Source organism: Alexandromys fortis, unplaced genomic scaffold, assembly GCF_014885135.2.
Source record: "Alexandromys fortis isolate MF-2015 unplaced genomic scaffold, M_Fortis_MF-2015_v1.1 scaffold_239, whole genome shotgun sequence".
Classification (NCBI taxonomy): domain Eukaryota; kingdom Metazoa; phylum Chordata; class Mammalia; order Rodentia; family Cricetidae; genus Alexandromys; species Alexandromys fortis.
In genome coordinates, this window is record NW_026068120.1 from 1,798,769 (window position 1) to 1,815,169 (window position 16,401).

The 16,401-nt window shown below is 47.2% G+C and overlaps 1 protein-coding gene and 2 long non-coding RNA genes across 3 annotated transcripts in view; 2 read left to right on the plus strand and 1 right to left on the minus strand.

The window, feature by feature from the left end:
* The window catches only part of LOC126490300 (uncharacterized), a 28,354-nt gene extending 13,981 nt beyond the window's left edge, over positions 1 to 14,373 (minus strand). The window contains exon 1 of the long non-coding RNA XR_007589160.1: positions 14,235 to 14,373. This is a non-coding gene — a long non-coding RNA (uncharacterized lncRNA). The remainder of the gene's footprint in view (positions 1 to 14,234) is intronic.
* Mzt2b (mitotic spindle organizing protein 2B) overlaps positions 14,212 to 16,401 on the plus strand; it is a 14,454-nt gene continuing 12,264 nt past the window's right edge. The window contains exons 1-2 of the mRNA XM_050125145.1: positions 14,212 to 14,421; positions 14,625 to 14,764. Of these exons, the coding sequence (XP_049981102.1) occupies positions 14,255 to 14,421; positions 14,625 to 14,764 (307 nt within the window). The 5' untranslated portion in view covers positions 14,212 to 14,254. The remainder of the gene's footprint in view (positions 14,422 to 14,624; positions 14,765 to 16,401) is intronic.
* On the plus strand, positions 14,781 to 16,395 carry LOC126490301 (uncharacterized). Its single transcript, XR_007589161.1, has 3 exons — positions 14,781 to 15,019; positions 15,192 to 15,260; positions 15,430 to 16,395. It is a non-coding gene; the product is annotated as an uncharacterized lncRNA (long non-coding RNA).

Sequence of the window (16,401 nt, forward strand, 5' to 3'; positions counted from 1 at the left end):
CCACTTAATACCAAGGCTGTGACTGAGGGGATACTGAGCAGGAGCCTAGGCTGTACAGACACCCGAGGTGGTATGGTGACGGACAGCAGAACAGTGTGTGACTTCACACTTGGGGACTTTGCCTTTCTGGAAAGTTTCACGTCACATAGTCAAGCCACCATGACTGAAGTTAGGTGAAATTGTGGAAATGGGAGAAGTGTATATTTGGGGTGAGTTTCTAGATGTGGACTCACAGCAGGGTAAAAATCCAGCAGGCACCTCAGTCTCTCTATAAGTTGCTGGAATGAAACACAGCCGCAGTGTGTGTCCTGGAGGCAGAGTCGGTCACTTACTGTCCCCTCTCTAACGCTCCTTGTAATGGCTTGCCAGCTCAGCCCGTGGTCAGAAGTACTGGGGACAGATCTGGACCCTGTATCTCTAACACTCCAGGTTCGGCTACGTGTCCTCAATAAGACAGTCTGAAAAATAAATTAAGAGTGAAAAACAGCTAGGTGGTGGTGTTGCACACCTTCAATACCAGCACTTGGGAGGCAGAGGCAGACGGCTCTCTGGTGAGTTTGAGTCCAGCCTGGTCTCCAGAATTCCAGGTCAGCCAGGGCTGTCACATAGAGAATCCCCACCTTAGGGGGAAAAAAAATCAAATAAATAAATAGAGAAAAACAGTAAAGGGAGATTTATTCAAGTGTCCACATTGGGAAGAAGAAGAGGGTAGGAGTTCAGTCATTCTGAGTCTTGGTGCTGGCCTGAGGGTTAGGTTGAAGCAAAGGGCAGAAAGTATTCATGAATGAGTGGAGGGAAGATATGCAGGCATGACACACCTTGCAAGGTGTGTCGCATGTGCCACCTCTCAGGAATTTCACAGTGTGTGAATAAAAGGTCAGAGGTCAGCATCCTGAGAGGGGGCAGGGCAGCAGGAAGGCAGGCATGGTAGAACAGTAGCTGAGAGCTTCATCCTGATCCCTGAGCACAGTCTGGAGAGGGAGCTGACTTGGAATGGTTCAGAATTCTTAACACTCAACATCCATGTCAGTGACACACTTGCTTCAACAAGCTCACGCCTACTCCTCCTTCCCAAAGCTTCCACGAAGGAGGACACAGTATTCAAACTACCACATTCTCATCCAAACTACCACATTCTCATCCAAACTACCACATTCTCATCCAAACTACCACAATTGATAAAGAACTTGCTGAACACAAGGACTTGAGTTCGAACCTAGAATTCACATAAAATACCAGGCATGGTGACATTTGCCTGTAAATCCAGGTAAGACACAGTGGATCCTCAGAGCATGCTGAGCGGCCTTCAGTGACAGTCCCTGCTTCAAATAATAAACTAGAAGTCAACAGAAGACAGCCAGTGCCAACCTCTGACCTCCGCACGGTCAGGTATACTCTGCACACTTAGCAGACATGCATGCAGCAAACACACACACTCTCACACAGACTCTCTCACACACAGAGGGAAGGGACAGAGATAGAAACAGAAAGAGATGGAGGGAGAGAAATAGAAGGTGGATGGAAAGAGAGCAAGGGAGAAGAGATAGAGAGAGACAGAGTGAAAGAGACTGGATTACATTAGAAGGCCAATGGCAAAAGACTGTGGAGTTTATTTCCCAGTGATTTGGGGCTGGGGACCATTCACAGTGACCATCCTCGCGACGTGCTATGGATATGTTTTCCAACTTAAAGACCTTCCAGACTTCTCCTTCCCTCTCCTAGAAATCCAGTCACACCCCTCACACCCCTGGAGCTGATTATCCAGCCCTCCCACACCCATTGCCCATTCAGTTAAGAAACTGTGACAGGCTCTGGCCTTGAAGCCTTTCCCCTCACAACTGCGGGTGAAGTTTATGGCCCTGATCCCTGCCAAGGGTATCAGCTGGCACATAGGCTACGGCGCACTGAATCATGTGCCCTGGAACTTCCCGCCATTGTCTTGAAAATCCATTAAAGCCAGAATCCTCCTTATTGCTGGCATTCCTCCGGGGACTCTCTTCCCTCCAGGCCCCTCCAAAGTCTTGTACGTGGTTGAGACTCTCTGTCGCTCCCATTTCAAGGATGTCTCCTAACACAGGTCCTCCCCAAGAAAAGGGAATGGTCTCTCACACTCCAGGTGCCTCCTGCTGCCACGCTCCCTGTCGTGGTGGTCATGGACTTAGCCTCTGAAACTACATGTCCCAATAAACACTTCTATAATTGCCTTAGTTGTGATCTCATCACAGCAATACAAGTAACTAATATGGCCACTGAGCCACATCCCTAGCCTGTGCCCTTCTACGCTTTTCTCACAGCCGTGACGCACCTGGAAGCACTCTTTCTTGATAAGCCCTCCGTGCTTTTACAACTATCCACATGTCCTTGTCCAATTTACTGTTATGTGCGCAAGAGCCTGGGATGCCCTGGAGCACCTGAGACTCCCTCCTCTCCTGTAGCACCACTCACCAGGACGTGGAGAATCCTCCTAAGAGTGTCACATGAGCACGGCCAGCTGGAATGGCCAGAACCATTCAGAAGCACAGACGGCACTTGGGGCCATTGGCAGAATTCCATGCCCACTGTATGTCCTCCTCTTCTACCCATCTGAAAGCTAATGATTCAGACTAGAGTATTTAAAGAGAGGGAAGCAAGGGTTAGAGACAGCTTAGCAGTTTCTTACATCTCTTCAGAAGGCCAAAGTTTGGTTTCCAGGATCTAAGTGGATGTAAGTGGCTCCCAAGCTCCATAACCCAGTCCAGCACCCTCCCTCCTCTGAACACTCCAGGGACTTACAGACACATCACACACACACACACACACACACACACACACACACACACACACACACCACGCACATACATTTTAAAAAAGAAGTCTATTTATAAAGTGGGAACCATTCTGGCGTATCTGCCTAGGGACTATAATTGCTGACATCGACCACACCCACTAGAGCACACTGAATCCTCAGTACACCAGGTCTTCAGCTCCCTACTTGCTCAAGCTCTTCTCGGGGTGAACAGGAGGAAGAGCCTATGACGAAGCCTCCAGACACTTGAGGCAGACGAACACTGCCTTGGGATACTCTCAGACAAGATGCAGCCTGACTGCGTGCAGACAAGAAGGCTAAGAACTCAAGTGAGCTCACGCCTTTAATCTCAGCACTCGGGAAGCAGAGACAGATGGAGCTCTGTGAGTTTGAGGCCAGCCTGGTCAGTGTACAGAGTGAGCTCCAGGCCAGCCAGAGCTAAATAGATAAACCCTGTCTGGAAAAAACAAAATCAATTTCCCCCCAACTCCCTCAAAAAAAAAATGAAATGAATGTCACTTGTGTCTTTTCAATCCCCAGGAATACTTTCCTGCAAGTTCTTCTCAAATATTTATAAAAAATATAGGCCTTATATAGCTAAACATTTGAGATTTGTTTAATATGACAGGCAACCAGTCAAATGGTTGTGTAAATAACAGGGGAGTAAAATGTTCATACACGATAAAATGAATTAAGGACACACAAATGGTCAGTCACACATGAATGAAGACATCGGGGAAGTAGAGGGGCGAGGACTGCTCAAACACTTGGTCTCCTCCCTGAGAATGAAATGTACTTTCGGGACAAAAGAAAATTTTTACTTTTCTGTGTTAAAATCCTGCAGTACAGACCTCACAGGGAATCAAGCCTCCAGGACTTAGGACACAAAGTATGGTATGGCTGACACAGAACTTTCCAAGGGGTCTTATTAGTGTGCGCTCGGCTTCTGACGCCAGTGGCAGCGAGGCATCTGCAGCTGTGTTGCACGCATTAACCAAATTTGGACCATGTCTGTATTTCAGAACGGGGCACACCAGCCTGGCTCTAGACACAGAGACTCCACTTGCTAACTGTGCCCATTTGGGCATTTCCTTAATGTATTAGCTGATTAATAACTAGATTCTCCAGAGATGTGATGTGTTCCCTGCCTGTATCTCCTAGGAGCCCAGGAAGAGGCCTTAATCTGAAGCTCTGACGTCATCACTTCTTTGCTCTGCTTCAAAATGTCCTTTGCCCATGAGATGGTTTCATCTTGTCACAGAGTAAGCCTGCATCCTGCTATTGCATAAAACAATTGCTATGATTTTTTGGTTTTGTTTTCTTGCTCTGAAGGACTCCAGTTTACAAACAGGTTTGACTTCATTCTGAGACAGGAGGATGAACATACTCCAGGGGGACACATAGCAAGGGCATCCGTCAGCACCACCCACACAACACCACTGGTGTTGAAAGAGTGCCACCCTCCAAGGCCATGGGCCAGTTGAGACCGCAGGGAAACAATGTGTATTAATATCCTACCAGGATAAGGATTTCCCCCCAAAGTCTCTGCACTGAATATTCAGTCCTCAGTTGATGGCACAGTTTGGGGAGCCATAGGAGGTGTGGCCTTGCTGGAGGAAGTGTGCTACAGGAAACAGATGTTGAGAGTGCACTCATGCTATTCCTGTTTGCTCTCTATGCTCTTAAGTGGTGCAAGCTGGGTGCTCTTAGCTGCTGCTCCAGCAGCCTTTGCTCCGCTGTCAGGGACTTTTACCCCTCTGGAACTGAAAACACAAACTCTTCTAAAAATTCTTCTAAAAGTTGCCTTGATCCTAGTGTTTTATAAAAGCAACAGAAAAATATCAAATATAGTTGCTTCCAACAACTTGGTTTCTAGTAGTTAAAAGAAATTGAGAGAACGATTAGTAGCTATTAGAGACACAGAGAATTGATGAATAAATACCTCACTGAAAGAACTGATAATCTAGTAAAATTACTAACAGCAAACAGACAGGCTTGATTTAATTTAATGGCCATAACTAAATTTCTGTGTGGGCAGAGGAAGCACATTACCACCTAACACGTGTGGGCTGTCTAAAAGAACTAACTTCACTGAATCCCGTTAACCTCAAAGATTCACTGTTGCAGGATGTTCAATCACACTGTGAACCCCGAGATTGTATTATTCAAATAAAATCAACCATAGGTCAAGACACAGAGAACCAGATAACTGGAAGTAACCATAGAAAGTGAGAAGTTGGAAGATGGGGGGGGGGCACAGGAAGTAGACAGAAGGGACATCCGGTTGAGGAGTTTTGTTTCAGACAGCACAGGAGAGAGTCCTCTTTCTGAGATGATGGCAGAGGAGGAAGGGCTGCCGACTCTGCCTGTCTGAGCTAGCAGGTTTTCACTCCAGCATCTGGCTCCTAAGTCTTCATAGGTGAAGTAAAAAGATAGTGACCTAGTTAAAACCACATTTGCCTCCCTATGTGGAGGCGTGAAGGTGGCTGAGGTGGCGGCAGCTGGATGTTGAAGGCTTCCCAGGCTGCAGGGTCAGCAGTGAGGCATTGGCTGCGGAGAAGCAGACCGCAGCTGAGGCGCAGTGGTAGGACTAGGTGCAGCCACTGTGCTGCAGATGAAAAACAAGATGTAAAATGTGTTACATTGTTTACTGTGTGTGTATATGAGTGCGCATGTGTGTGTGTGCCCGCACACTTGAGCCCTCGCACACATACATGTAACTCGTGGGAATCATTTCTCTGTTTCCATCATTAGGTCCCAAGGACCACTCTCAGGTTGATTTAACCACAGAAACTGTGTGTCCGCAAAGCTTCATCAGGTATCAGCCCAAGGCTGCAGCCAGGGCACTGAGGGCACTGACTCAGCCATAGGTTGCCAGGGGTTTCAAAAAACAGGAACACATTCTAGTATGGGAACTCATTCCTATATCCTAGGACAGGGGAAGCTGAGGCAGGATCATTGCTGTGAGTTGGAGGCTAGCCGGATCTACATAATATGTTCCAGGACAGCTTGGGCAGAGTGGGGCACTCTGTCAGAAAAACAAATGAAACCAAAAACAAAATGGTGGCAAACAGGACCCCGCTCGTGTTACAACAAAACCCAGAAATCGTCATGGAACAGTCACGTGCTAACTGGCTGTCCAAAGGTGACCAGGGGCTCTCAGTGCAGACTGAGCCTCTCGGAGTCACAGCCATATTCACTGGCCCAGTGTTCCGCACAGTTTTATGTGGTGCACTGTCCAGGCTCCAGTGACATGGTTAGTTTTTATTGTCAGCTTGGTGTAATCAAGAGTCCTCTAGGAGGAAGGAGACTCAAGGGAGGAGTACCCAGATTGATTAGCCTGGGGCCGTGACCTTGGGAAATTATCTGCCAGCTAGGAGGTCACTGAGGGCTGGCCCACGTCACAGCACAGCATATAAATTTAGAGGGCCAGAGAGCCTGGCTCCTGGGGCAGCACATGGTCCAGTGTGAGAGCCGCACCCAGTTAGTACATACCGATTTGGGTATTTTGTAGCTGAAGCTCACCTTCGGTTCTATGAGGCCTCTAGAGCAGCGCTTCTCAACCTTCCTAATGCCACCACTCGTTAATACTCATGCTGTAGTGACCCCAACCATAAAATTATTGCTACTTTGTAACTAATTTTGCTTGCCACTTCAGGCTTTGTGAGCCCATCTGCACCCTGCCTGCAAAATGTGCTGGGGCAGTGGTCGTGCAGAGCTCATGGGAGTGGCCAACCAACTTCTGTTTTAATTTGAGGCCTGGGCCATGAGAGGGAGCTGACACTGGTTGGATGACAGGAACCAGACATAGAATAGCCCACAGACCTAGACTAGAAACAAACAAGACGGGCAAAAAGAAAAAAAAAAATCAATGAAACGATTCCTAATGGTATTCCCCTCCCTTTTTTTTCTAGTATGAGAAGAGGAGACTGATGGAGGTGGGTCTTGTATCTTATCTGTTGATTTCATTGGTTAATAATAAAGAAACTGCCTCGGCCCTCATAGGACAGAAAATTAGGTAGGCGGAGTAGACAGAGGAGAATGCTGGGAAAAAGAAGCTGAGTGAGTGAGTCGCCATGATTCTCCCACTCCAGACAGACGCAGGTTAAGATCCTCCCTGGTAAGCCAGCTCGTGGGCTACACAGAATATTAGAAATGGGTTAGAACAATATGTAGGAGCTAGCCAATAAGAAGCTGGAACTAGCCGGGCCAGGCAGTGTTTGAAAGAATACAGTTTCCGTGTAATTATTTTGGGCATAACCTAGCCATGCGGGCGGCTGGGTGCCAGGGACGCAGCCCTGCCGCTCCTATTTCAACAGGAGACACAGTTAATCTTGTCTTGAGGATTGATCTTGAGGAGACAGGGATTAATCTTCCCTGTTTGAGACAGCTGTAGCACTGACCCAGGGTGGGCCATCTGAGGGAGTTTTTATCTTACGTCCCCACAAGTTTTTAACGCCATCTGACTACTGCTGCTATCACATGACAGACACAATAACCAGCCTCATCCTTGGTCTTCAGATCAGCTATGGTCAAAGAGGCTGAGTTGGAGGAGCTGTCAGTGGAACCAGAGAACTGATCAGGAACCCCAGATAGTCTATTAATAAAGTTTTATAGAATATAACAGCTGGGGTACCATCCCAGTGCTGATCCCGCTTACAAAGTAGCTCCCGAGATGGCGGCTGCTCGAGAAACAGGAGACTTTGAAACGATGTGAGGCTGAATGGGCGCCAACTCGGTCCACGGTCTTTGAGGAAATGAGCAACACCAATTAGGACCATCCAGAACCAAGGCTGAACGAGAGGATACCATCCCAGGGGTAGCCATTGTCTTCCAAAAGTTATCTAAAAGTTCCTTTGCAGTGAGCAAGGGAGTGAGAAGCAGTATAGCCCGGTTCACAGGAAGATGCTACAACCTCTGCTTCCTGCTCTTCTCTGCGAGACCCGATGCTGGCTGCTGACCCTTCTTATTCTTAGCTGCCATTAATGTGGGGGTGTTTTATGCAAATATTTCTCATTCTTGAGATTGTCTAAGTCCCCTCTTTGACTCCAGACTGGCTCTTTGCAAAACTTAGAAAGTATATTAGGGAAGTGGGAAGATTCTACCCTGTGATGGGACAGACACACCTATAAATAACAGACAAAGAGTTGAGGAGCTGGTGAGCAGTAGCCTGCTGCTCAGGCACTAGTAAACTCACTGCCGAGTCACAGTTATCATTGACGGAGTGTGAGGAGCACAGGGAATATACATTGGTGCAATTCTGTAACTATCAACAAAAACAAGTGTGGGTGAACGAACTAGTTTCATTTCTTTTGTTGCGATTAAACCTCTTGACAAAAAGCCAGTTAGGAAAGGAACTTAAAATTTCAGGTTCCCGTCCATTATTGCAGCAAAGTCCAGACAAGAATTTGAGCAGCTAGAACATGACCTCCACAGACAGAAACAAAAGAGAATATGCCCATCCTGGCATGCCTGCTGCTTTCTTCACTCTTCTCCAGTTCAGGACCCAGTCCACAAACTGTGCCTCCCACACTCACACTGGATATTCCTGCCTCGATTAAGAATCAATCCTATCCTTCAAAGACAGCCCCTGAGAATTAAATAACTCATCACCGAGACTTCTCCCAGGTGATTCCAAGTTGTCAATCTGAGTGGAAAACTAACTGCACAATCCAGCCAGTCCTTGTCAATTCATACGCAAACACATTACTCTAAGCCATAATCCATCCATTGTCTCAAAAGTCTCATGTTAATATCATAATATAAAATAAGACCAACTCCAGAAGGCTCCTGAAGTCTTCAAAAACCCCAACACTTCAAAAGTCCAAAGTCTTTTTCAGTGTAGACTCTTACAAAATAGAAAACAAGTTACATACCTAAACATACTTATTCCAAAAGGAAAATACAGAAGAAAAAAAAGTCAAACTAAAGAGAAACCAAAAGCTCGCAGTGTAAGACCAAATTCTCAAGCTCAGTGTCCGGTATGTGGGACTTACAGTGTGGTCCCCAGACAGGTAGACAGTTCACCTCATCCATCCGCAGCGCACAGAGCTTTCATCTGGGCTGGTTGGTTCTAGCCCACACCTACAGCTCTCCTCCACAGACGTCCCACGGTCCTGGCATCTCCAATATTCTGGGGCCTTCGGTGCACCTGGGGCTTCTTAGGATATCTTTAGAGTAACTCTGACCCTTCTACAAACTGTCAAGTCTTGGGTGTTCTCCATGACCACTTCATACCTTCAAAACCAGGCCCATGTGGATAATTGTTACATTGCTGAGTTCTCCTCTTATGTAGCCTGGACCACTCAGGGCACAACTTAGAAGTCCTTTCTTATTGTCCAGTGGAGCACAAGTGGTTCCACAGTGGTGGTACTGATCTCTGTGGCAAGTGCAGGTCCTCTTCAGCCTGAGCAGAACTATCACACACAGATTCTTAGGCAAAACGCAACAGCAATAGTTTCTAATTCAGTTCCCGCTACAGTTCTTGTTCCCTTCTGAAATCTCACAAGACAGGCTTCCACTGTCTGCATTTCTTCCAAAACAAAACTAAAATGGTCCATTATGTTCTGAGCATTCAGCAGATTCCCCATTCCCAAAAGCAGACTTATGTTTGATATGGAGTAAGAGGAACACTCCTCCACTGCTGGTGGGAGTACAAATTTGTACAGCCACTTTGGAAATCAGTATGGTGACTTCTCAGAACATTTAGAATCAATCTAACTTAAAGCCCAGCAATACCACTTTTTTATATATACCCAAAGGATGCTCAACCATATTCATAGCAGCATTATTCATAATAGCCAAAACCTGGAAACAGCTGAGATGCCCCTCAATTAAAGAATGGATAAAAAATGGTACATTTACACAATGAAGTATTACTCAGCAAACAAACAAAGAAACAAAAAACAGTGACATCATGAAATTTGTAGGCAAATGGATAGAATTAGAAAAAAAAATAACCCAGACTCAGAAAGACAAACATGCTATGTGCTCACTCCTTAGTGGATACTAGATGTAAAGCCAGAATAACTAGACTATAATCCACAGCTCCAGAGAAGCTAGGTAACAAGGAGGACCCTGAGAGAGATGCATGGATAGCCCTGGGAAGGAGAATTAGATGAGATCCCCTGGGTAAACTGGAAGTGGGGGTGGGAGATGAGAACATGAAGGAATGGGATGGTTGAGTTGGGGGAGGGACTGAATGGGAGAGCAATAAAAGAGATATTTTGACAGAGGGAGCCATTATGGAACTAAGGAGAAACCTAGTGCTAGGGAAATCCCCAAATATCTACAAGGAAGATCCCAGCTAAGACCCCAAGCAATAGTGTAGAGGGTGCCTGAACTGGCCTTCTCCTGTAATCATATTGGTGACTACCCTAATTGTCATCACAGAGCCTTCATCCAGTAACTAATGGAACCAGATGCAGAGATCCACAGGCAAGCACCAGGCCAAGCTCCAGGAATCCAGTCGAAGAGAGGGAAGAGGGATAATAAGAGCAAGGGAGGTCAAGAGCATGATGGGGACACCCACTGAGACAGTTGAACCAAGCTCGTGGGAACTCACACACTCTAGACGGACAGCTATGGAGCCTGCATGGGACCAAACTAGGTCCTCTACGTGTGGGAGACAGTTGTGTAGCTTGGTCAATTGAGAGGCCCCTGGCAGTGGGATCAGGGTCTATCCCTGGTGCACGAGATACCTTTTTGGAGCCCATTCCCTATGGTGGGATGCTGTGCTCAGCCTTAATGCAGGCGGGAGGCTTGGTCCTGCCTCAACTTAACATGCCAGGCTTTGTCAACTCCCCACAGGAGGCCTTACCCTTTGGGAGGAGTGGATGGGGAGTGGGCTGGGGTAGACAAGGGAGGGGTGGAAGAGAGAACTGTGGTTGGAATGTAAAATGAATAATAATAATAAAAAGAATCGCACCAACCACAGTGGATTGGGTCTTCCTTCATTGGCAGTAATTAAGAAATGTCACACAGATATGGCCATAGGCCAAACTGACAGAGACAGCTCCTCCATTGAGATTTCTTTTTCTCAGTTAATGTCTAGGTTTGCATTAAGCTGACAAAACTAACTAGCACAGAGTATGTAAGTATATGCAATAACGTATGCAGAAGGTGTAAAGGTATGACCGTGTGATTGTGTATACAGACAACCATGTTTACATCTTTAAGCATGTCTGTGTGAGACTATGTTTAACACTGTGTTCACTGAAGTGTGCAGGTGTGTGAGCATATAAAATTGCATGCAACATGAGAATAATCCTGAGTGTACAATACAGTGTAAGTATATGTGAGGATTCTGGAGTAGAAGTGTCCATTTCTAAGTGTAAAAGAATGTGGAAAGACATATGTCTTAGCTAAGGTCTCCATCCCTGTGATAAAATCCATGACCAAAATCCACTTGTGGAGGAAAGGGTTTACTTTAACTTGTAGGTTATGCTCCATCATCTGGGGAAGTCAGGGGATGGACTCAAGGCAGGATCACAGAGGCAGGAACTGATTCATAGCCCATGGAGAAGAGCTGCTTACTGGCTGTTTCCCATGGCTTGCTCAGCCTGCTCTATTATTCCATCCAGGACCAACTGTCCAGATTTGGTACCGCCAATAGTCAGCTGGGCATTTCGATATAAATCATAAAAAAGAAAAGAAAAAAGGAAAGAAAGAGAAAAAATGGAACACGGGTTTGCCCATTGGTCAGTTTTTTCAACTGATGTTCTCTCTTCCCAAATGATTCTATCCTGTGTCATATTGACAAAACACTAGCCAATACAATGTATATGTGTGTGTTGAGATTACGTGTGTGTGATATGTGCGAGCTGATAATGTGTGTGGAGTGTGTAAATGTTTGAGTGTCTAAATGTGCATTAGTACAAGAGCCCTCAATTCCCCTCCCTCAGCCTTTACGATCCAGCTGGGTTTTGTGTGTCAACTTGACACAAGTTAGAGTCATCAGAGGAAGGGGTCTCCATGGAGGGAATGAATGGCTACATGAGATCCAGCTATAAGATATTTTCTCATTTAGTGATCAATGTGGGAGGGTCCAGCCCCGGGTGGGTGGTGCCATCCTGAACTGATGGTCCTGGGTACTACTATAAGTCTAAGGAGGGTTCACTGGGCAGTAGTGGCGGACACCTTTAATCCCAGCATTTGGGAGGCAGAGGCAGGGGGATCTCTATGAGTTTGAGGCCAGCCTGGTCTACAGAGTGAGTTCCAGGACAGAGGCTCCAAAAAGCTACAGAGAAACCCTGTCTCAAAATATTGGAAAAAAAAAAAAAAGGACTGAGCAAACCATTAGAAGCAAGCCAGTAAGTACCCCTCCATGGCTGCAACAGCTCCTGCCTCTGGGACCTAACCTGTTCGAGTTTCTGTCCTGATTTCCTTCAGTGATGAACAGTGATGTTGAAGTGTAACTCAAATTAACTCTTTCCTCCCCAACTTGCTTCATGGCCATGGTGTTTCCCTGCAGTAACAGAAACCTTAACTAAGGCACTAGCGTTCTGGCATTGCCTGGAGTTGAAGCCATGCATGATCAGGGCAGAACTGTAAGCAAAGGGCCAAGTGGAGCAACTAAGTGAGGGTCCAATGACCCTACCTTGCCCTCACTTCTATGAAGGATTAGAGCCATCTGCGGGCTGAGGAGATTCACTCTTACAAACAGTCACAGCTGATCTCATGGAGATAACAGCTCTTATGCTAGGATAGGGCTGCACAGCATTGGGATTCACCTCCTGTTAGTAGCATTGGGGGCTTTGAGCAATAGGTGCTGGATCCTGGAGCCACCACCTCCACCCATGCAAGCCCACCAGCCCCATGAGAAATGAAGAGGCAGGACCTACAGGTACATCATGGCCATAGCTCTGCACAAATCCTGAGGAAATGTTATGGAATTCTGCAAGCAAGCATCTGGATGTTATGCCCTGGGAAGCAGGTGCTGGACAAGATGAACATAAATCCTAAAATATCTGTTCCTGGAGCCAAACTCACTCCCCACAGCCAGCCCTGGCTCGTCACAGTCACCAGCAGCTTCCTGTCACTATGATCCTCATTTGTGACAGATGCCACATTCAACATGGAAAGCCATGTCTGCAGCCTGGAGGGCCAGGACTGCAAATCCACCCCAGGGTTTAGTCCAGAGATCTGGACCCTGGTGACTGGCAAGAGGCTCACAAAGTGTAGGTGGTGAGAAGCAATGAGGACCAGCAGATCCAGCATATCTGTGCCCAGTGCAGGGGAGAAAGAAGACAGGCTGAGTACTGAAAAGATGCTCTAAACTCTCAGCAATGGACAGTTTTCTAGGAATGGAGACTATTCATCCCATATATCTATTTTTACTAAAAATAATTTCATACCCTATATCCGATCCTGGTTTCTCCTCCCTCATCTCTTCCCTGATCCTCTCTACTTCCCCACCTACTCAACCCAACACTTTTCTCTCCCTCTAGCAAACAGGCACACTGAAAAAAAAAAAAAGCTAAAATAAAACACAGAGAAAAAAAACAAAGATAAAGCACAAGATACACAGACAGAAACACAGACACAAAACCCCATGAAAACACATAAATGGAAACCATAATATATAAGCAAAAGACTTTTAAAAATGTCCAAAGCATTATGAGACAAATCATCTCCCAGATGCCACTGCACAAATCTAAAATGCCCCTCCTGGTCCCCTTCCCCCTGCTCGGGCACTGGCTTCTCAGGTTCACCCTGCACGGACGGCAGTGACATTTGTCTCACGGTGGCGGGTCAAACATTTACCATTCTCATCACACAGGTCAAACTGACTTACTGACTTCATCTCTGATCTTTGTGTGGGTTCACCTAGCTTCAAAACCCGAAACCACTATCGGCCACACAGTATGGGAGGGAAAGGCGTATCTAGCTACGCCGTCATCAAGACAAGCCTCTGGCGTATCTGAAAAACTACCTCCCAACCAGGGAAAGGAGCATGCGCACAGTGAAGGGAGAGCAGCGGTTGGCCACAAAGGCGCGTGCGCAGTGATGGCGTCAGTGCCCTATTACGTCTAAATTTTCGTATTCCAGTGGGAAGGAATGTGTGTGCTGCTTAAAAGCAAAAACTGTTTAGGGACCCTTGGCAGAAGAGATAATTACATGCAATCATGAATACTCGTGATCTAACAGACATTTACCAAGATCCAGTATTTGCCAGGCACGGTTCTGGGTGCTGCTTTCCACCGTACCATCCCCATGCCTAAGACACTGCCCTGTGTACACAGGGCACTCAGTACAAGTCAATCAACTAGGAAAAGATTCCTCCCGACCCTACAAACAATCAACTAGGAAAAGATTCCTCCGGACCCTACCCCGGCCCCGCCCTCCACGCTGGAGCTGCCTGGCTGGGACAGGCGGGGATCCTGCATGGAACCGGGTGGCCAGCAGGAGGCGCTGTGCAATCTCCTGGCGGCCTAGGCCCAAAGCTCACCCTTTTTTCAGGCTGCGCTGATGGCGGCAGGGGGTGGTGGTGCCGGACTGGGCACATCCACAGGGCTGGAGGCGGCGACGCTGCAAAAGTTGTCGCTTCGGCGGAAGAAGGCGCTGGAAGCCGAGGAAATGGAGCTGTACGAACTTGCACAGGCTGCTGGCACCGTCATCGACCCGGATGTTTTCAAGTGAGAAGGCAAGGGTCAGGGCTTCGAGCTCACACTCCCTGCAGAGGAGCCTGCCTCCGGCCCCCTCCGGCCTCGATCCGCTACTCTGAAAACTCCCGGTCTCTGTACGCCTTTCCATGGCGGTGACCCAGCTGGCTCGACACATGGAACTGGAATGCACTGAGGGGCTCAGGTTTCGCTAAGCACCACATTTGTTTCCCCAGGATCCTGGTGGACTTGCTGAATCTGAACGTGGCTCCTCTGGCCGTCTTCCAGATACTGAAGTCCATGTGTGCTGGACAACGGCTGGCGAGCGATCCCCAGGATTCGGTAACCATATCTCTGTCCACATCAGAGACCCGAGGTTAGAAGTGGGCCGGGTACTTCCGGTGGAGGGTGGCAGGGTTGGGGGGAGGGGTGAAGAACCACAGGCTGGCTTGGCTCGGAATGGCTCAGCCTGTCTGTGTTTCTTCTACCATGGTCTGCAGACCAATTCAACTTCCAGGAACCTTAGTTGGCTCCACCTTTAGGATCACACTGATGGATCAAGGGTTGCTCCAAGCAGGCTAGGGTCCTTCTGGCTGACTGCTTCCCACCTCTTCATGTCTCCATTCCACAGGTACTGGAATAAACATGGCTTTGGTCTCCATCTACCTGACACAGCCTCAGGGAAGCACTCAGAGTACAGGGCAGACAATTCCTTATCTATCCTTCCCAGACCTAGGCCTAGCTCCCCCTCATCTCAGGCCAGGTCTGCACACCTCCCATCCTGGGGATTATTTGGGTTGCAGGACTGGAGCCATCTGACTGCCTTGGGACACAGAGTAGAAGTCTGACAGAAAGATGGACCCATTGCTCAGGTGTGAAGGGCTCCCCTGCTCTTGGGGTCATGTCTGGGTTGGTGAATAAGAGATGGTGGTAGCCAGAGTGTAACAGAGGAATCTCAGGTCCTTGCACCTACACATCCTGTCTGTTGCATCTGTTCTCTTTGGTTGTGGGAACACTCTGAAATACACCTTGTCTTCCCAGGCAAGCGGATGGAGATCCAATGCTGTACCCCTGCCTGAAAGCACAGGAAGAACCTGAAAGGCACCCAAATGGGGTCACGTGCTGACCTGGCCCAGTGGGACTAGATTGGTATTGCTCCAGGCCATGAGTTCGAGAGCTATTCAGCCTCTAGTATCCGTCCAAAAGATGCTGCAAGCACAGCAGGACCTCTGGATAGCTGAACCCTGCTGTCTAAGTTTTAGCATTTTGTGTATAACGTGTCATGGGGAATTTCTTTTCTGATCCTAGATATTCGGTATTCTGTCTGTTTCTTGCTCCTCAATGGGCACTTCCTAACATAGTTAGAGGCCGCTTGTTCTTTCTCCGGCTGCCGAGACTTGAAATAATCACACAGACACTTAATTATTATAATACTGCATGGCCTATTAGCTTATATATATATTTCTAGCTAGCTCTTACATCTTAAATAAACCCATTTCTATTTATCTGTGTATCGCCACGTAGTTGTGACTTACCAGTAAGGTTCCATTTGGCATCCAGCATCTGTCTCCTGTGGCAGCTACATCCTAATTTAGATTGGGGACATTTTCAGTCATGGTTTTGTTAAGAATGTTTTCTGTGAGTGGGGTGCATGCTTTTAATCCCAGCACTGGGGAGGCAGAGGCAGGCCTGTGAGTTTGAGGCCAGCCCGCTTTACAGAGTGAGTTCCAGGACAGCCAGGGCTGTTAGAGAAAAACCCTATCTCAAAAAACAAAACAAACAAACAAACAAAAAACCCAAACTGAAAAAATATTTTTTTTTCTGTGACTTTGAACTGAACCTCTTCTCCTTTATACCTATTATTTGTAGGCTTGGTCTTTTCATAGTGTCCTGGATTTCTTTTTTTAATGTTTTGAGCCTGACTGTGTTTTTTTTTTTTTAATTTTGACTTTTTTTTATTGAGAATAGGAAAAAAAAAGTTTCCGCCTCCTCCCAGCCTCCCATTTCCCCCCC